The following is a 20,882-nucleotide window of genomic DNA, read 5'->3' as shown; positions in this document are numbered from 1 at the left end:
AGCTTTCATTCTCATCATGCAAGGCTCAGCCAACCAAGAGAAAAAACAGGTCCTTTCACAAAGCTCACAAAAAGAGTGTCTCCATCTTAAGGCAAGCCAGAAAACATAATCTGTAAAACCTTAAGGCTGAACTCTCCCACTTGTCTCCTTCTCCAGTGTCCTGGTGGCATCTTGTTTGGTCTATCTTTTGTAAGTGCTCCTACTTTGTCTCCTCCCTCACCTCAAATGGCAAAACATCTGACTCGGCTCGAGACGATGCAGAATGTCTAAACTTTGTATTTGCCTCTAAAACCTGTGTATCCAACCAATCCATCTCTGTTTCCACCTTACCCATTCCTATATACCCACTACCTCCTGGACACTGAGACCTTTCCACCAAAGAGGGTAGGGAAAGTTGGAGTCATTCCTGACCTTGCCCAAGCTAAAGGTCCATATGGTACCATATGGTCCTTGCTATCAAATCTTGCTCTACTGTTCTCGCTTATCCAATCGGATGGCCCGCTTCAACATGTCCTCACCTGAAGCCACATCTCATCTGCTTGAAAGACTGTCGACGTCACCCAAATATACAAGAAGGGTGAGAAAACGATTTCCCTCACATGGTGGAGAGCCTACATCCGATTCTTAGCAAGGTCATGGAATCCACAATGACAGATGACATAGTCTTTACATGTCTTAAATGGCCTTATCTCTGATCATCAGCTTGTATTCCATCTCAGCGAGTCAACTTTGGATATGCTGCCGTATCTCTCAAAAGTATGGGTAGAGAGCTTGAATCTCAAGAAGGAGGCCAAAGCTGTGTCTCTGGCAAGAAATATCGGGCATTCAAATCAAAAATATCATTCAATAGTCTCATACTTTGCTCTGCTTGCCAAGCTCACTGCCCATGGAATACAAAGCCAGGTTGTTTCCTGGCTTGCTGACTTCCTCCAAATCCTCTCATCGACTCTCAAGGTAGAGACTGATGTGCCCCAAGACCATGAATTGGGGCCACTCCTGTTCCTCGTTAACATTGATGACCTCTCTGATGTGGAATGAAGAACTCGCTCGTCTTGCTTGTGAAGGCCAGTGTCGATCTGTGTTGCCAGACAGGCAGAACAATGGATGAAATCAATGGGACGTTGACTAGGATATGCAAACCACCGTGGGGAGCAAGGAGAAGTTGACGATTTTGGTGTTAACCCTAAGTCAGAGCAAATACGAAGAGTTAATACTCGAAACATCAACTTCTCCTTGCATCTCACAGTGATTAGCATACCTCAATCATTGTCCTGGTGCTTTAATCCATTATTTTACTTCTCGAATGCTCAGGAAACCTTATTTACTTCTTTGTAAATGACTCCACATTATGGTATGCAATTGCACGTCTCACTAACAAGCTGACAGCAGCAGCTTTCCACTCTCCTGACGTGAAAAAAAAACTGATGCTGCTATAATTGTTGGAGTATGTCATTTAACAATATAAAATTTCAGAGCTCCACCATATCGTTCTGGAAAGATCACCAAACAAACCCACTAATCTAGTTCCCTTCCCAAGGCAGACCATTTATGATAGCTCGCTGATCTCTAAAGCCAGCCAGCTAGTATAGAGAGGAGAGAGGAGAGAGGAGAGAGGAGAGAGGGCACAGAATGAGCATTGTCAGTCATTCTAAGTCCGACCTTGGTAAATTTCAATATATCACATCAGGACCAGCGACACAACCCATACAGCCAACAAAGACTAAAAAATTTAAAGTGATTCTTAACCGTTGAGAGATAGGGCCAAAACGATATATGGAATGATACCTCAATCGGTTATGGATGGATTCGGACAGAACTTGGTGGATGAGTTCGATAGGTGACAAGAACAAGCCAGTTAGATTTTGGTTAAGGTATGGATGCAGATCTGGCCTATCAGTTGGTGACAAAACGTAAACTTTTCAGCCTAGCGGGGGTATACACTCTACCGAGTGCCATTCTAGTTCTCTCTACTCTTTCATCTCTCCATCCTTTCCCAGTCTCTCCAGGTCACATGTACTCTTCCAGAAACACATTCTCTGTGAAAGTCACAAAATTCAAGCATCATCCTCACTTCTACTCCTTTGTTCCTCTCTTACTCAATCAAAATTCCACTCTTCCCTGAAGGGTTTCAGATTTGCAGTGAACCACTATCTCAGGTTACGCTCTTTTCTATCCTCATTAATACTCTGCTACACCTCTCCCCTTATACTTACAAGTAAGTTGCTATGTTTGCTTCCCTCGTCTTTCTCCCTCATCCCCTTGCTGCATTTCTCCTTCATCCCCTTGTTGTACGTTCGTCCCCTTGTTGCATCCAGATGCTGACCCAATGCAACACTGTCAGTGTGTTACATTCTACATGCTGTAACCTTCCACTTCCCTGAGACTACACTTTATATACAACAAAGAAAAACTCTTCCTTTCTAAACGATTCTAAACAATTGCGGTTATTGTTTTATATTTAAAGGAGGAGGTTCGTGGAAGAGCAGAACTCCAGGCAGCAAAGGCTTCACAAACACAGTGATAATTCATGATTATATTCCTGTAAGTTTTTTCTTCTGACATCACTCAGCAAGTCATATCAGCATAAATAAAAGGTACATTTCAGAAAACATGTTTAACAAATGATCAAAGTTAATTGCTCAAAGAAGAAGCCATCGTTATTACCAATACGAGGCAACTCTTACATCACTCAGCAGATCATTTCTGTTCCTGGCCAGTGCGAAGCTGACAGCATCCGGGGGCATGGTGTAGTGGTGGAACTGCTGTTTGTATCCCAGATCGCTGATCATGTCCTGAGCTTTCTTGGCATGGATCACATCCATAGTGTCCTTTGATACGTGGTACTTTGTCTTGCTTTCCTCAAAGCCCTTTTTGTACTCGCGGTCACTTTGAATCTTGGCCAAGTGCATGGACCATACCAGCTTAGGATCATCCTGGAGGCTTTGCAGGCCAACGCATTTACCCCGAGCAGCAACGTGGGCTTGTTTGTACTTGTACTGTCAGAGAGAAAACAAAAGTTAAAAACCAGTACTGCAATGATACACCACCATAACCAGAGGGTATCGTTAAAAGATGCTGAAGGCACTTACATCACTGGCAATGTCTCGCGATGCCTTGGCTACTTTGATAGGAATTGCATCCACTCTCATGTCATATCCTTTCTTCTTTGTCTCTTCCCAACCCAGCCGATAATAGTTCTGTAAAACAGAAGATATATTTTGAAGTTGATGACAGTTGGTGTTATTAAAAAATTCCCAACGCACAAGAATGAAGGCAAGTGGCAATTTAACTTGCTCGAATGAACAGATTTAGTTATTGTTTTGGCATACACCGTTCAGCCGAACAACTCAAAATAAAACAAAAAAATTATTTTAAAAACATTTCAAAGCGGTGTCTCGATCTGAGGGTTAATACGATATCGCATGTCATTTATTTAAGGATAATTCGAAGAAAGTAAACAATATGTGAAATTAAATAATATTTTTTGCCGAACAACAAGAACATAACCAAGAAATAAATCAATGCACTCCTTCCGGTGGATCAGCACGAAGTGTTTTTTTTTTGTTTGTTTTTGTTTACTCACATCGCTAATGTTGATGGCATTAATCCTGGATTGGATGAACTGTGGAATGTCTCCAGGAAGGTTGTACTTGTGCTTAACCTCTTCTGCACCTGCTCGGTACAGTTTCTGCAGGACAAAGTTCCAACAATATCAGAACTTTTTTTCCACCCACATCATCATTCTCGATAAGGTAAATGTCTGATAACTTTGAGCACTTACGTCGTTCATCTGCTGAGCATTGGCCTTTGCCAGTTCCATTTCCATGGAGTCAGGTACTGATGTGAAAGCGACCTTTTGCACAGGCTGTCGATATTGTCTCTCACTCAGGATCTTCGAGGCATGTTTAGCTTTTACCACATCCAGGGACCCTATGGGGGTCCAGCCTGTTCCACGGAGCCATTCCATGTCTGCCTTGTAAATATGCTGGGAAAAAAATTATGGAAAGAAATTTGCTAATTTTTCATGACAATTATCAAAATAATAATTACTCCTGGGATTCTACTATGAATTTTTCCCGTTTGTTTCATCACCCCGAGGGTGTGTCTTTGCCTCTTGTGCAATGCCTCCGCACATTCGGGCAGGAATATGTAATCATTGAGGGTGCCCGCAACAATTATCAACTGAGTCAACCAGAATATCCAAATAACTTCATTGACATTCTCCAATTAATTGATTCATCAACATTCTAACTGGTTATTTTAATACAAAATATATTGCTGCTTATGTAAGTACTGTGCATTGTCTGTGCTGTTTTATTTATTTATTCATATGCAGCCTGTGACTGGTTGGCTGGATCATTTTCTGGGGGCACAGCTGTGCTGCTGATGCAATGCCTCCTGTTACCAGCACGCTGGTACTCATTTTGCTGACATCAGAAGGATGACAGGCAGAGTCAACCCGCCTGGTGTTAATTCAACGTTGTCAGGGGCTTGAACTCAAAACTCTAAGATCTTAAGCCAGCCACCTTAACCGTTAAGCCAACACCAGGCTTTGTCTGTGCTCTTGATGCACATATTTTGATTTCTTGAAGTTAAATTTAAGAATGAATGAAAATAATTAATCAAAAAATGGTTTGAAAGTTCATGAGGTCTGTTACCACCAAGTCCAACAGGACAAAATGCCTGGATTTATGCTGTTTATGGGCTAATGTTTTGCCATCACCCCTTGTTGCAGCCACATGCTCTCCCACTGCAACACTGTCAGTCAGTGTTTCAAGAAAGCTCATTCTACACTCTGTAACCTTACAGATGTATGCATCTGGACCACTGAAATTATATATTCTCATCAAACTACTCAAGAAACACGCAATAAGTGATCAGTTTGTACATCCATGGTCTGATGCTAAAGGTCAATGACTGATGCTAAGGAAGATGCTGTCGTGTTTCGACGATGCTACCGGGTCGCAAGCACAACCAATCAGAAGAACTCTTGTCGAACGACATGATGCTGATTTGCCTTATCAGGCACCAAATGACTTCCAACAGAGCCGACACAGACTATATGATGCCGAGTTCTAATATACCCATCAAGGAACAGGGCATAAAGGGTCAGGGTGAGAAAAGAATGGGAAAGCTTCGAAGGATGACGAACAGACGCCTGGAGAACTACACAGCATTGTTCATCGTACAACAATAAAATAACTTGATCTGTTATTTTAATGCGGATGTGTTGTCATACAACGTGAGAAAAACATGGTGCAATGAAGTGGGAATAGGAAGGAGATCGATTTCCCCAAGTCAGCTGGACAACATGTGACATGCATTTGATTTTTCCTTTATTGTGAGAGGGATTTTGGGTGCTTCCTTACGGCGTGAGCATTTTAGCACCAACTAAAATCGCCCCGAGGGCATTAAGTGTCAACCATTATGGGTGGAATGGCATCAATTTATACCAGACCAGGACTGATGCAGCACACAGATTACACTCCCGATGAAGGTCACTAATTGGCCAGCTACGTTTTTACTGATATTCTGAAAGCAACATGGTAAATCTCCGAAGGAAAGGCTTGGTTTCAAGAAGCTTATAACCCAAATCCTTCATTCTGCTCTCCTCAAACACATTTGATCTAACTTCTGGGATGCTAGTCTACTTACCTTATCACAAAGTAAACATACCCCAAAGTTTCTTCTTCCTTTTTTATTTATTTCAAGAAAGATGTATATAAATTGACACGGACCCCCGCACATTTCTACTCATTAGGATATTACTGGAATATCCAGGGTGGGGAGAGCAGCAACATGATTTTTTTTAAGCACAGTATGGCTTGCAAACTTTGTAATTTCTCCAAACAAACCAATGACATTTAAACTCCAAAATTTCCTCCTATTCTGTGAGAATTTCCTCCATCCTGAACTTTATAAATAATTCTGATCCCTGTATTTGACCCTTGTTTATTTCAATTAATGATTATAGAACAGTGAGGTTTATACAAGCTTAGATCAAAGTATGAAAGAAAAGTTTTGCGAGAAACCATTTCCATGTTTACTTGTTACCCTCCCAGAGTCTAAATTCCACTCTCACCTACATTCTTTCATACCTCTCTTTTCTCACCTGTAAAACTATCTTTCTGAACAATGAGTTTCCTCAGGCCTAAGTCACATTTGGCATGGCGGCCGTAGGGTCTACAAAATCTACGGCCACTAGCAATTATAGGGCGGCCGCAGTATTTCTACGGTCACACAATGTAGCAGTCACATATGTTTTTATTTTTCGGGAGCCGCACGGCATATTTATAAATTGTGGAGACCGAAAACGTGGGGTTGCCGTACGGTCTTTGATTTGATGCCGCACAATGACCTTAGGGCGTCCCTGTGGCGGCCATAGAATTTTCAAGGCAGACGCAAGGTGCCCGCAAGGCAACCGCAGGGGGACCGCAGGGGGGCCCTCAGGCGAACGTGCGGCCAGACGGACGGTAACGAGTGGGTATATATACCAGTTCTTTTTTTACTGAAATAAAAATATAACAGTTCGGAATATACCAGTATATATATATATATATATATATATATATATATATATATATATATATATATATATATATATATATATATATATATATATATATATATATATATATATATACAGTAGACGCCGCTTTATAAATCCACGGTTATAAAATCCAGCCGCTTATTGTGACCAAAATGAGTTGGAACGGAATTTTACATCGAGAAATCTGCCGGATAATAAATCCACCCCCGGTTTAATAAATCCACCCGCCATTTAATAAATCCACCCGCCGTTTAATAAATCCACCTGCTTGGCACGTGGGCGGTCTCAACCTAAGCTTGATGTAGTATGCGCTGCCGCAGAGTGAAAAAAAACCAAAAACCAACAACAACAACAACAACAACAAAAACAGCAACTGGTGACGGACTTCGAATCCCTCCGACCCCGAATCCCAATAGCCAAGGGAAGAAAGCGACGACCAACCCGAGCCGATGCCAACAGTGGCAGAGATGCGGACGGCACTCGCCAAATTGGACAGGGGATGCAGCTCTCAGGTTTTGCCCATCCCGATTTCCGCCACGTGACGGATTCAATCAAGGAATATTTGCGCAAAACCTTCCCTCCCAAGCAAGCGACCTTGGAGAGATTCATTTGAACAATCCCCTTGTCACCGTTTGATAAATCAATGTTTTTGTAGCATAAAGCAGTGTTTAACGACATTCGCTTTTTGTCTTATCTATCCAGTAGGTGGCTGAAAATAGGTTCTCCGCTTAATAAATCCAGCCGGTTAATAAATCCAAACTGCGTGGTCCCATGGTGGATTTATAAAGCGGCGTCTACTGTAACTGAATATACTATAACTATAATATATATAACTGAATATACCAGTTCGGAGTATAGACAAACACCTATACTACGATCTCGAGTGGTAGCGCACGGTGGACGCACGGTCGACGCAGACTGCCACGGAGGCCGTACGTAGGACGCAAGGTGAGCGTCGGGGAACCGTGCGTCGACCCTGTGTTGCCCGCAGGTTGTCACACAGACCGCAAGGCCACCATACGTTGAACACAGGGACGCCTTAGGACTACCCTACGGCGACCGTGGAAATAGTGCGGCCGCCGTAATTTTTTGGGGGTTGGCAAAATTCATTTTTCATTGATAAGAGCCTACGGCAGCCGCACGAATAACGCAAGCCCACCGTATGCCCTACGTATGGTCGACGTGGAACACATCTACTGTACGTCACAGCTTGGCTTGTCGAATTGCTACGGCCAACGTAGAAATGAAAAAAGTTATAACTCCGCGCTATAATTCCACGGCGACCCCTACAGCCTGTAAAAGATATCCATACGGCGTAGGGCCACCCTGAGGCCACCGCGGAAACTCTGTGGCCGCCGCACGTTTCTGTCAATTCAGGGGGGGTACGGCCACCATATCCTAGCCGTAGAGCAAATGTGACTTGGGCCTCAAGCTCTTCCCTAAAGGATTATAGGTCTGCTGCCCAGCATCAGCTCAAGATCGCTTGTATTCCACAACTGAGCTTCACTATATGCACTGAGACCATGTTTTCACCCTTTATACGTTCCGCTCCTTATGCTGTGGTTTATCCATTTGTCGTCATCCCACCCTTTGCTCCACATTATCTGTTGATCCATTTCTGCCCTATTGTTTTACTCATCCATGAGCATCGATACCTGGATTAAAAACACCAACAAAAGAAAAGAACACAGTCAATTCTTACATCACTCAGCAGGTCATTTCTGTTCCTGGCCAGCGCAAAGCTAACAGCATCCGGGAGCATGGTGTACTGGTGGATCTTCTGCTTGTACCCTTGATCGCTGATCATGTCCTGGGATTTCTTGGCATGGATCACATTTATCATGTCATTTGAAAAGTGGTACTTTGTCTTGCTCTTTTCATGAGCCTTCTTGTACTCACGGTCACTCTGAATCTTAGCTACATGCATACAGTGAACCAGCTTGGGGTCATCCTGGAGGCTCTGCATACCCACGTGTCTTCCTTTCTCTTTCATGTACGCCTGTTTGTACTTGTACTGAAAATAAAACACAAAAATACTTTCAACATGAAGGCCATTTATATCTGAACAACGTTAGTCATTGTATACATTACAATCAACATTTACTGTGTATTTGATAAGATTCACCAGAAATATGAGATGAGTAATCAAATACAATGGTAAGTGCAATGGGTGGCATGAGCTATATCCTTTGCAGAAATGTGACCTGAACCACTCTGGAATAGGAGAGTTGGTCTCTTTAGCAAGGAATACACAGGGTGATTTCTCAACCACAGAGTTGTCCTCAACAGGGATTATGTATGACATATTAACCCAGCCGTATACAGTAAAGGGTCCAACTTGAACATTAGTTGAGGACAACTCTGTGGACACAAATTCCAAACCTAACCTTTGTTCATGCAACACATTCACTGAGTTAGATGTTCCTTCCATTACCTAATAGATAGATGATTTTCCCCAGATACGCCAAATTGTATATTCTGCTGGGTAATTTCATGTTCACTTCCCAATGGAAGTTCAGGAAAAGATGTTTGAATTTAGACAAGGTGCCAGCACACAACAGCCTCGTCTCTACAAAAAGCACTGTAGGATTTGTGCTGTGCACAACCAAGTCGTTACATCAATATGATGCCCAGCTGGAATGGATCTTCCCTAAAAGCCATAAAAGCAATCTAATGAACAAATTTAGAAACACCATCTGGCTGCAAGTATTAATGGTGAAACTATGTGGAGTAGCGATGAAACAGTTGGATTTAAATGTAAGAGAGGAAACATCAATGAAATAAGCAAAAGGCACATCAAACCCAACACATCCATCATGTGGAAAAAGGCTCAGGTGTAATGTTTTGATTGCAGAGTGATCTTCACCTGGGACGATATTAACACACAGTGGTCTTCTTCAATGCCAAATGAAGATCACTCTGTGGTCAAAATGTTAGATCCGAGTGTTTGTCTGTGCAACAAATTGATCGATTACCTCCGCTACTGAAGATGAAGGAGGTTATGTTTTCACGCCTTTCTGTCTGTTTGTTTGTTTGTCTGTTTTTTGTACAGGATATCTCAAAAAGTTGTGGACGAATCCGGATGAAAATTTGTGGACAGGTTGGGTGTGTGACAGGGACAAACTGATTAGACTTAGATGACGATCCAGATCTGGATCCGACTACTAGAATTTTTTAAAGTGATTATTCACCATTGAGACGTAGGGCGAAACCGATATATAGCACGATATCTCAAAAATGTATTGGGCCAGATATGTTCTCGTGGATCAGGCATTACGGGGCGGAGGTATGCGCTCTAGCGAGTGCCCTTCTCGTTGGGACGTGTTTTCTCTTTTCCGATGAGATGCCATTTCCCAGCTACACCCATATATTTCCCAAGAGAGGAAACAAATATTTATTTGTGAAATTTTTTCTTTCGCCTGATGTAGGATTACTTGTAGTAGAAACTCCATCATTTATGTTTTCTTGTAAAAAATAAACAAACATCGAAAATGATTTTTTCCAAACATGTATGACTATTCTCAGATATGGTCAAAAATAAGCTGAAGTAACATCATCTCAACAGCTTGTCAATGGTTTTCAAGAAATCTAAAAGGACATCTAAAATATTGGAATGAATAATTGTGAAATGTGTTGCATGTAACTATATAAAGAAGAGTCAAAATAATATGTAATAGATATTTTCAGAAACTACATACCGTATGTATTTCCAGCTTGGTAACCCCTTGTCGGTAAATTCTCTCTGGTGCTTGTATAACTTATATTGACGATGAAGTCTTTAAGCCTTTATGGACTTTGTACACAAAAATGTACTTTTTACATTCCATAAAATTGGTCCTTATGGATTGTCTGTTCAATTTGGCCAATTTCAAACATTTGAAGATTTAGATCGAAATAGGAAAAGTGTTTCAAGGCAACTTCGATGTCTTGTAGGAGCCACAGATACAAGGTATATACAATTATCTCTTACTGGACATACAGTACATTGTCACTGTAAATTATTTTGCTGCATGTCTGTGAAAGAGCTTTGGATTGAATGTGAAGATGTCAGGCACTCACATCACTAGCAATGTCTCGCGAGGCCTTGGCAATTTTGATAGGAATGGCATCCACTCTCATGTCGTATCCTTTCTTCTTGGTCTCCTCCCAGCCCAGTCGGTAATAGTTCTGTCATAAATGCAGTGTTTAATCAACAACGTTTTACCAAATGAAAATCACAAATGGTAAATAGATACAAGTTAATTTTAGATTTGATCATCGACTACAACCCGAGCAACAGGAATATCTTTTTTTAATTTCATCCACAATGTGGAGATCAGAAACCTTCTTTTATTTAAACTCACATCGCTGATATTGATCGCGTTGACCCTCGACTGGATAAACTGAGGAATATCCCCAGGAAGGGTGTACTTGTGTTTTATTTTCTCTCCTCCAGCCTTGTATAGTTTCTGCAGGACACATGGTGAACACAACATGCTGATTCTAAGCTTTATCAATCATCATCTGGTAAACACAACACGCTGAAACCAAATTATGAAATTAATAATGTTGTTCCTGGGCGGTTCGGTCAATGTAAAGCTGACATTTGACTCACGTCGTTTATCTGTTCGGCATTCTTCTTAGCCTGGACCATTTCCAAGGAGTCAGGCACAGCGGTGAAGGTGAACTTGTTGACAGGTTGGCGGTAATTCTTCTCACTCAGGATTTTCATTGCTTTCTTGCATTTTTCATTTTCCAATGATCCGATAGGAACCCACCCTGTTCCACGGAGCCATTCCAAATCGGCCTTGTACAAATTCTGAAAATAAAGAACGAAGTCAAAATAATGTTTTGCAGAATCTCATTCAACATTTTCTGGCTTTACGTTTTTCCAATTGGAACTTCACATGCGATGCTTCAGTGAACTTTAGAAACATTAACAGTGCCTTTGTTGAAAAGTAAAAAATCCTTACAAAACTTTTGAAAAAGGGTATCCAACTCCCTGATACTTACAAAGTGTATCAAAACTCCAATAATAATAGTAATACAATTCCTTTCATGCTGTGAAGGCATATCGGGCTGCCGAGGAAGTTTCATCGGAAAGGAGTACAGTCCTGGGCAGGTCGCCACGCCGACACAGGTTACCCTATATGGTTATTACCCCAAGACACTGACACTCACTTCAATGACCTCAGAAGGATGACAGGCTGACTCAACCCCACCTAGTATTAATTCAATGGTCGACAGGGGCTCAAACTCATGACCCTAAGGTCCTAAACCAGTCCCCTTAACCACTGAGCCAACACCAGGCATATCAAACTCCATTACACTTCGTTAAATATGCAAAAAACTAACACTAAAAAGTGTTAGTTGTGTATTCAGCAGGCCCATCTGGTTTATATTTTTGATAATTAACATTTTATCACTGAATGTTATCTCTGTAATATTATTCAATTACCAAAAATATTATTCATTATTTTAAGATGGTTTTTGACATGGAACATCTCAAAGAACAGCAAAAAAAATGTATCTTTATTGAGTAGGAAATGAAATCTTTGAATTGTCTGGCTGTGAGTATGTGTCACATATAGTAGACATGCTTTGTTGTTATCAATTTTCATTCCATTTCTTACATCACTTTGCAGAAGGTTCCTATTCTTGGCAAGTTCCACACTGACAGCATCAGGAAGCATCGTATATTGGTGGATCTTCTTCTTGTATTCCAGATCGCTGGCAATATCCTGGGCTTTTCTGGCCTGGATCACATCCATCATATCCATGGAGACATGATAAATTGTCTTGCTTTTCTGGAAGTCCTTTTTGTACTCACGGTCACTCTGAATCTTGGCCACTTTCATAGAATGGACCAGTTTGGGGTCATCTTCAAGGCTCTGAGCACCCACATGGTGTCCTCTTTCCTTTTCGTACGCCTGTTTGTACTTGTACTAAAAATAAGTAAACAGATATAATTCAGCCATTTGATGATACTTGCGATGCAATTTTTTTTGTTACTTGAGAAGTATTGTGTTGAATCATAAAAACACTTTTATAAATCATTTAAGTCGAAGAAGGCATTTGAAGCATTCACAAATACTGGATAATTGTTCAACTTCTCACATCGCTGGCAATGTCTCTGCTGGCCTTGGCCACTCGGAAGGGGATGGCATCAACCCTCACATCACAACCCTTTGCCTTTTCATCTTCCCAGTTCAGTTTGTAGTAGGTCTGTCAAAATAGACATCAACATTTATACAGTTCATGTTTCATGGTCTCGAGAATAATGGGACATAGCAGAATATACAAGAAAACCTAGACGCAGGATGAGGCCATTTGGCTTCTTATGCCTGTGCTTTATCCACATCTTATGAACTGAATCTATCAGTTTTTACTTATCTTATATGTGCTAACCCCCTTCTTGCTATTAATTGCTCCATTTTTTTTTTCTTCATGAAAACAAGCATTGAAGCTTGATTACCATGTGTGATAGGTGTGACCATTGTTATGAGGAAAATATCACCATAATTGAAACTTGAAAAATAGAAAAGGACATGCAGATTAAAAAATAAACTCACATCACTGAGGTTGATGGCATTCACCCTGCTTTGGATGAATGCTGGACAATCTACCGGCAAGGAATACTTGTGCTTTCCTTCTTCTGCAGACAATTTGTACATTATCTGAAACACAGAAGATGACAGAACTGAGGAACAAGAATGGAGTATAGTTGCATAAGAGGTAGAGCATTGTGAGAGGCCAAGCAATGAGTTTCTGCCATATTACATGTAAACAAAAAGATGAAAATGGTGCTAGTAGATGTTATTAGAATGGGTAGATGGAATAGAGAGCTACGGTATTATGAGAGTACAAGGTAAATATTATAGAGGTATAGATAGCAGAGGTAGAAGGTGGTGGAGATAATCATGGTAGTATTGATGTTGGGAATTGTGGAGGCTTGTGCAGGTTATTGTGAGGAATCTGCGCTTACTCACATCACTTGCATGCAAGGCATTTGCTTTAGCCATCAGTATATCAGGGGTGTCAGCCACAGATGTGAACTTGATAGTATTTGGAGATTGACGGTACTTGTGCTCGCTGCTTAAATCTGAGACGCGCTTAATGGTCTCATTGCCCACTGAACCGAGGGGCATCCAACCTTTGCCTTGGATGACATCTGTGAAGTCAGCTTTGTATGCATACTGTGGGAAATGCATTGCGAGGCATTAGTTTCATTCATGATTTAATAATTATTTCTGCAGCGAACAGAACGTCTTATCCACCTGGAGACCAAACTAACTAAAATCTGATTGATAAGCGAATATTTTTTAAATCCCAATTTCTATCATTGAAATCGAGTTTATAATATCAATGATAACATTCGTGTCAATGACAACAAACAAATACGTTTTAATCAGGTTTACTGGAAGTAGATTCACCTTAAAACCAATCTTTGACATATCTCGTTAAGTACGAGCAAAAAATACAAAGCAAAGTAAATAAATAATTATGTTACGAATTTGTAGACGTTTTTGCAATTAACTTGTAAATATTATTCGAAACACCAGTTGGATTAAAAAAGAGTCGCTTGTGTAATGACGCTATTTAAAAAGAAACTGTTGCCAGAAAAGCTGAAACATTCTCAAGATAGAAAGGTTGCCCTACCAAATGTGAAATACGTTGTGGATTCTGATGATACAGTGGCTTCAGAAAGTATTGACACCCCTTGACTGTCACATTTTGTTCCGTTACAGCCTGAATTTGAAATGGATCAAGTTTTAAAAATTTTGTCACCGATCGACACAAAACATCCCATAATGACAAAGTGAAAACGTTTTTAGAAATTTTTCAAATCAATTAAAAATGAAAAGCTGAAATTTCTTGTGTCAATAAGTATTCAACCCATCCATCAATTGGGACCATACTCTGTGCAGAGCGTTGGTGCTGCCTAAGCAGTCTCCTTGGCTATTGGACACAATCCTGGACGGGTCGCCACTCCGACACAGGATACAGCAAGCTGGTACTCATTTTGCCAACCTCAGAAGGATAACAGGCAGAGTCAACCCCACCTAGTATTAATTTAACAGAAAGTGGGATTTGAACTCAGGATGCTATAATCCCAAGTCCACCACCTGAACCATTAAGCCAACACCAGGCATATTCAACTCCCCTGAGTCAATTTTTGTAGAAGGTGCCTTTGGCAGCGATTACAGCTTCAAGTCTTCATGGGTACGTCTGTATCAGCTTTGCACATGTGGATTTGGGGATTTTCTCCCATTCTTCTTTGCAGATTTGCTCAAGCTCTGTCAAGTTGCATGGGGAATGTTGGTGAATAGCAATTTTCAAGTCTTTCCACAGATTCTCAATGGGATTCAAGTCTGGGCTTTGGCTTTCATGTTCTTCTTCGGAAGCCATCCTCGTATTGCTTTGGCTGCATGCTTGGGATCATTGTCCTGTTGAACATAAATATTTTCTGCAGTCTGAGGTCTTTTGTACTCTGAAGCAGGTTCTCCTCAAGGATTTTCCTGTGTTTGGGTCCATTCATTGTTCTCTCTATCCTTAAAAGGCTCTCAATCTCTGCCTCTGATAAACATCCCCATAGCATGATGCTGCCACCACCATGCCTCACGGTAGGGATGGTGTTAAATGGGTGATGAGCTGTGCTCAGTTTCTGCCAGACATAGCGTTTTGCATTCAGGCCAAAGAGTTCAATTATCATCTCATCAGAACACAGAATCTTTTCCTTCATGCTCTCAGAGTCTGTCATGTGTCTTTCTGCAAACTCCAGGTGTGCTGTCATGTGCCTTTTTCTCAGGAGTTGCTTCCATCTGGCCACTCCCCCATAAAGCCGAGATTTCTGAAGTGCTGCAGAGATTGTTGTCCTTCTGGCAGGTTCTCCCTTCTCAACCAAGGAACTAGCTCTGTATTTCTGTCAGAGTGGTCATTGGGTTATTGGTCACCTCACTGACCAAGGTCCTTCTTGCCCAATTGCTCTGTTTGGTCAGACGGCCAGCTCTCGGAAGAGTCTGGGTAGTTCCATATTCTTTCCATTTCCTAATGATGGAGCTCACTGTGCTGTTGGGAACTTTCAACACTCTATAAATTGTTTTACACCTTTCCCCAGATCTATGCCTCCTCACAATTCTATCTCGGACTGCTATGGACAGTTCCTTGGACTTCATGGTAGAGTTTCTACTCTGACATGCACTGTCAACTGTGGGACCTTATAGAGAAAGGTGGTTTTTCTAAATCATGTCCATTCAATTCAATTGGCCACAGGTGGACTCCAATCAAGTTGTAGAGACATCTCAAGGATGATCAAAGAAAATTGGATGTACCTGAGCTTAATGTAAGTGTCATAGCAAAGAGGTTGAATACCGTATTTTCCGATATATAAACTGCAATATATAAACCGCAATAAGCGCTTAATACACGGGTATAGAAAAAAAATCAGTCTTAAAAACGACCAATGCTAAATTTCAATTATATTCCAAATGAACACTTTTGTGGCAGTCGGAGCTGCTGTTTAGCTCAATTACACAGTTTAAATTTTGAAAATCGGTTCAGGTTAAGAGTTTGTACAGCGTTTTATTAACTGTGTGTGAAAATGAAATGTGAAGCTTGGAAATGTCTAGAGATGCCAAGAGACACCCGGAGTTTAGGTGTGTGGCGTATATTGAGCCTCATGGCTCTGAAAACGCCATGAAACAAAAAAGAAGATGAACACCTGGTCTCACATCAAAAGAAGAATTAGACACGATAGCTAGAGTCCAATAATGGAGCACCCACCCCACTTCCCTTGTATGTCGTGCTTAAGAGGACGACGCTGCCCAAAGACAAGTTTCCAGCCGGCACCATTCTTCATGTGCAGTCGAAGGGGTGGATAGACGAGGGACTTGTATTGGTGACTATCTTTTTACATGCATCATTTTCAACATGAACATCCGATGCAGGCAGAATTAATCCACCAAGCTTGTTCCTTACATGCTGACGCTGCGCTAGGAAATGCTGGATAGCAGGGCGTGGTATAAAACTAGGAACAACCAATCAACCCCGAGTACTTTTCTATATGAGGGCAGGAAATGGATCTAAAAAGGAAGAAGACTCTCATGAGAGTGAGGCGCCACAGGACAGTGAAGCATTAAAGTAGTACCAGTGCTGATCGGTTATTTTGGCTTCCTTTGGTTCTCTTCGTTCTTCCTGGTTCTCTTCATTTCCCTTGTTTCTATCAGTGGTTCCTAACTTGCTTCCCATGGATTAATTGTGTCGACAAGATGAACTTTCTTACTTTGCAGGTCTTTGTATTTGACCCAGGTTTAGAGGAACATTAGCTGCATCTCGGTGGAACAAACACAGATGAACTTTCCTATTTCCCGGACTTGGTATTTTCATCATTTGAAAATCAACATTTCGTGATGTGTTTCCCACCAGGATATTTGATCCAGATTCCGAGGAGCATTGACCACATGCATCTTGGTTGAACTTTCACCATTACTCCCATCACTACATTGGCTGAGCATTGTTGACTGGGAGAGTGCCGGTGTTCATATAACCACCGTATGACCCACATGAGTGGAAATTCACACATAATTTCTAGACTGGTCCAGGACTGGGTACGCACGGTCTGGAATAGTAGTCCGGATGGCAGTCTCTCCTGATGATGGAGCATGCTAGTCCTGGATGCATTCAGTTGGCACAAAACTGACGAAACCAAAATGCTGCCCAATCGGACCAACACCAATCTCGTCATCATCCCAGGTGGGATGACATTGCTCCTGCAGCCCTTCAACGTGTCCATCAACAAGTCATTAAAGGACAGGCTATGTCGCTGCTGGTCCGACCGGATAATGAGTGGGGGGAGAAGACCTACACCAAGAGCGGGAGGATGAGACAGGTCAACCTTCTGATGATTTTTGGCTGGATCGTCAAGATGTGGGAGGCGATACCATCAGACATCATCAAGTGAGCATTTGCTCGCTGCATCTCCAACAACATGGATGGCACAGAGGATGACATCACTTGGGAGGAGGAGGCTGCAAATGACGGTGACAGTGACAGCAACAGGGACTTGCTCTACCCTGATTCAGACAAGGAGTTACATGCCATCTTCGACGAGAAAAGCATTGAGGAGGATTTCATCGTGTTTAGCTGCAAAGCTTCATCAAACCCAAACAGCCCTTTTCAGGGCCACAAATCCACAAGAAATATGTATAACACTGCTATGAACCCCTTTTTCTAGCAACAAAACAAAAAATCCTCTTCATAACATTAAAAAATAAGAAAGAAAAATAAAAACTTCTTGGTATCCTCTCCTCTCTCTCTCCAACTTATTGAAAATGAGAATAAGACTGTTAGATTAAATTAAGCGGACATGGGAGTAAACGTGCTGATACTTCCATCACTTTGTTCCGTACAAAGTTAATGTTCAAACCTATTTAGATCTAGATCAGAAAATAAAATGATAAATATATTCATTTGTTTTGAGGGTGAAAAACAGGGGTGCGGTTAATACACGGCCACGGCTTATACACCGGAAATACGGTACTTCATGATGCAAGACATTTCAACTTTTCATTTTTAATTACTTTGTAAAAATTTCCAAAAAAAGGTTTTCACTTTCTCATGATGGGGTATTTTGTGGATTGGTGTCAATTTTTTTTTCATTTAATCCATTTTAAATTCAGGCTATAACAACAAAATGTGAAAAAGTCAAGGGACATGAATACTTTCTGAAAGCACTGCAAGTTGCAGGTTCATAGTTTTTACAAATAAGCTTTATGTTCAGATTACACCTTTCATAAATCCATGTCACATAGGTCAAGTAAGACGTACGGCTAAGAATCAGGTCGCTTAAACAAATCTTCCATACATTTAAAATCAATGACTCAGTCTGTGTGGGCAATTGAGCCATTGATGGTCATTGTTGTTGATCTATATCACTTTCATTGGCAATGTCTTAGAGTTGATCAAAAATTTAATTTACTCCATGAATAAAATATGAATAAAGTTATCCGAAATAACCCTAAAACTGTTGATGAACCACTTGCCATTTAAGTTTGTTTAATGCTGTCATTGGTTGGCAAAACTGGATAACATTAAAGCAGTAAGCTTTCTCTTACATCACTTTGAAGCTCATTGGCTCTTTTGGCACGTGTAAAGCTGATTGCATCAGGTGGCATCGTGTATTGATGGATTGGCTTCTTGTAGCTCAAATCACTGGCAATGTCCTGGGCCTTCTTGGCTTGCGTCACGTTGATCATGTCCAGAGGCATGTGGTACTTTGTCTTGCTCTTTTCGTGAGCCTTCTTGTACTCGCGGTCACTTTGCATCTTGGCCACTTTCATGGAGTGAACCAGCTTGGGATCATCCTGGAGACTCTGAGCACCAATATGATGTCCCTTCTCCTTCTCATGGGCCTTTTTGTACTTGTTCTGGAAATGAAATGAATGCAAAATTAGCATCATACAAGATGTGCCAGGCAGTCAAAGGAAGAGACCATCTTATTATCCAAACCAGTTCACTCTCCCCTAGTCACCACTTACATCACTGGCAATGTCCCGTGAAGCCTTTGCCACCCTGATAGGGATGGCGTCCAACCTGACATCACATCCCTTCTGCTTAGCCTCCTCCCAGCCCAATCGATAGTAATTCTGGAACAAAAACAGTACATACTATGTTATCAAATAATTTGCATACCTTTTCCCACCAAACACTGATCCCTTTTGAGGATCATTACTTTTCAGGATGACACTGGAATAAAATATATAAATAGTTTGGTATCACGAAAGTTATTCTTTTCAAAAAGGTAATTTCAAAAAGATATACAGAGCTTTCTCTTCATCATATCTGCATTGGGGGAAGGGGTGAGGGGAGAGGAGGACATCTAAATCGAGAACATTTCAATTGAAAAAAGGAAAATAAAGAGGGTCATAGGAAATAGAAAGGAGAGTTGGGGAGTGTGGGAAGAGTGGAGAGATAGAGGGAAATAATATTCTGAGGAGGTAGGAGGAAGAGGATGGGAAGGGGTATGTATGACGCAAATAAGAAAGGAGGGGTGTGATGAGAAATTGCACCATATTTGAGTGTGCTATAAATCCATTCATTGGGACCATACTCTGTGCAGAGCGTTGGTGCTGCCTTAGCAGTCTCCTGGGCTATTGGGCACAATCCTGGATAGGTCACCACTCCAACACGGGATGCTCAAATGGCTCAATCATCCCAGCAAGCTGGTACTCATGTTACCGACCTCAGAAGAATGACAGAGTGAGTCAACCCCACCTGGTATTAATTCAGTGGCCAAGTAGGATTTGAACTCAGGACCCTCAAATCCCAAGCCCATAACCCTAACCATTCAGCCAACACAAAGCAGATGATATAAATATCTGATAAAATGCGTTTGCTTTTGAAGATGGGAGAGGGGCAAGGGTTATTCCAGGTGGTAAGAATAAATAAATTAATATTCTTGATGGACTACTTACATCACTCAGGTTGATAGCATTTACCCTCGCCTGGATGAACTGTGGCACATCTGGTGTGAGAGTATAATGGTGAAGTCCCTCCTCACCACCAGATTTGTACTGCAACTGCACTCAGCGAAGCACCACAGGAAGGAAAAAGGAGGTCTCTTAAGAAATGTCGAATTTCTGGGAACTCATTCTTTGAAAGTGAATTTGCAAATATTTAAATCGATTTTGTGAACTTTGTGAGATAAGTCCAATATTGGTCCCAGATACAGTACTCACATCACTCAGGTTCTTCTGACTAGTCAGAGCCATGCGCATCGTTGGAGCATCAGCCACTGCAGTGAAGGGGAGTTCTGTTTGCTTCTGTCGATACTTCTTCTACAATAAAAAAAAGCAACACAGATTTGCTTGAATATCACAATAGTTTGACCTCACAATAATTATGGAATCAAAATCATAGGAACCATTTTTGTGAAGCACTACTGATGACACAAATCTACAGTCCACATCCTCAATGATCATGTGGTCTTCTATTCATATTTTTAGAAGGTATTTAGCATACAAAGCCCCATTCGAGCTGCCAAATGGATTTAAAAATCGTTATCATCATTCATTTCATCATCACAAGTCCCATTTTAACAAACTTTCTCAACAACGACCAGTCCACAGACGTGTGTATTCCTTATAACAGGACACTATTGTGCTTCTCTGTCGTGTGAACAAACAACTGAAGACTTGTAAATAGTTCACAAACACAGACAGACAAGATTCACATTCACAAGGTTTGCACTCAGCAATGCCTGACATGAGCAGATGGAGATGGAAGGACTCACGTCACAAAGGATATCCCCAGCTTTCTTATTCATCTCTGCCTCCACAGAGTGCAGTGGCATCCA

At 41.3% G+C, this 20,882-nt stretch overlaps 1 protein-coding gene across 4 annotated transcripts in view; it reads right to left on the bottom strand.

The window, feature by feature from the left end:
- The window catches only part of NEB (nebulin), a 439,712-nt gene that overhangs the window by 306,088 nt on the left and 112,742 nt on the right, over positions 1-20,882 (bottom strand). For 3 of the 4 annotated variants that reach the window (XM_085869257.1, XM_085869259.1, XM_085869258.1), the window contains exons 21-37: positions 20,820-20,882; positions 20,266-20,364; positions 20,002-20,106; positions 19,066-19,173; positions 18,643-18,954; positions 13,519-13,725; positions 13,102-13,206; positions 12,647-12,754; positions 12,163-12,474; positions 11,145-11,348; positions 10,894-10,998; positions 10,610-10,717; positions 8,253-8,564; positions 3,782-3,985; positions 3,584-3,688; positions 3,090-3,197; positions 2,685-2,996 (exon numbers count right to left, since the gene is read on the bottom strand). The exon at positions 20,820-20,882 is cut by the window's right edge and continues 45 nt beyond it. In XM_085869257.1, the coding sequence (XP_085725383.1) occupies positions 2,685-2,996; positions 3,090-3,197; positions 3,584-3,688; positions 3,782-3,985; positions 8,253-8,564; positions 10,610-10,717; positions 10,894-10,998; positions 11,145-11,348; positions 12,163-12,474; positions 12,647-12,754; positions 13,102-13,206; positions 13,519-13,725; positions 18,643-18,954; positions 19,066-19,173; positions 20,002-20,106; positions 20,266-20,364; positions 20,820-20,882 (2,877 nt within the window). The remainder of the gene's footprint in view (positions 1-2,684; positions 2,997-3,089; positions 3,198-3,583; positions 3,689-3,781; positions 3,986-8,252; positions 8,565-10,609; positions 10,718-10,893; positions 10,999-11,144; positions 11,349-12,162; positions 12,475-12,646; positions 12,755-13,101; positions 13,207-13,518; positions 13,726-18,642; positions 18,955-19,065; positions 19,174-20,001; positions 20,107-20,265; positions 20,365-20,819) is intronic. The other variant, XM_085869260.1, reaches the window with a different exon arrangement.

This window comes from Eptatretus burgeri, chromosome 2 (genome assembly GCF_056783735.1).
Source record: "Eptatretus burgeri isolate ZD-2024b chromosome 2, Ebu_testis_v1, whole genome shotgun sequence".
NCBI lineage: Eukaryota > Metazoa > Chordata > Myxini > Myxiniformes > Myxinidae > Eptatretus > Eptatretus burgeri.
The sequence above is the reverse complement of the archived record's forward strand: the minus strand, read 5'-3'. Positions and strand labels throughout refer to the sequence as shown.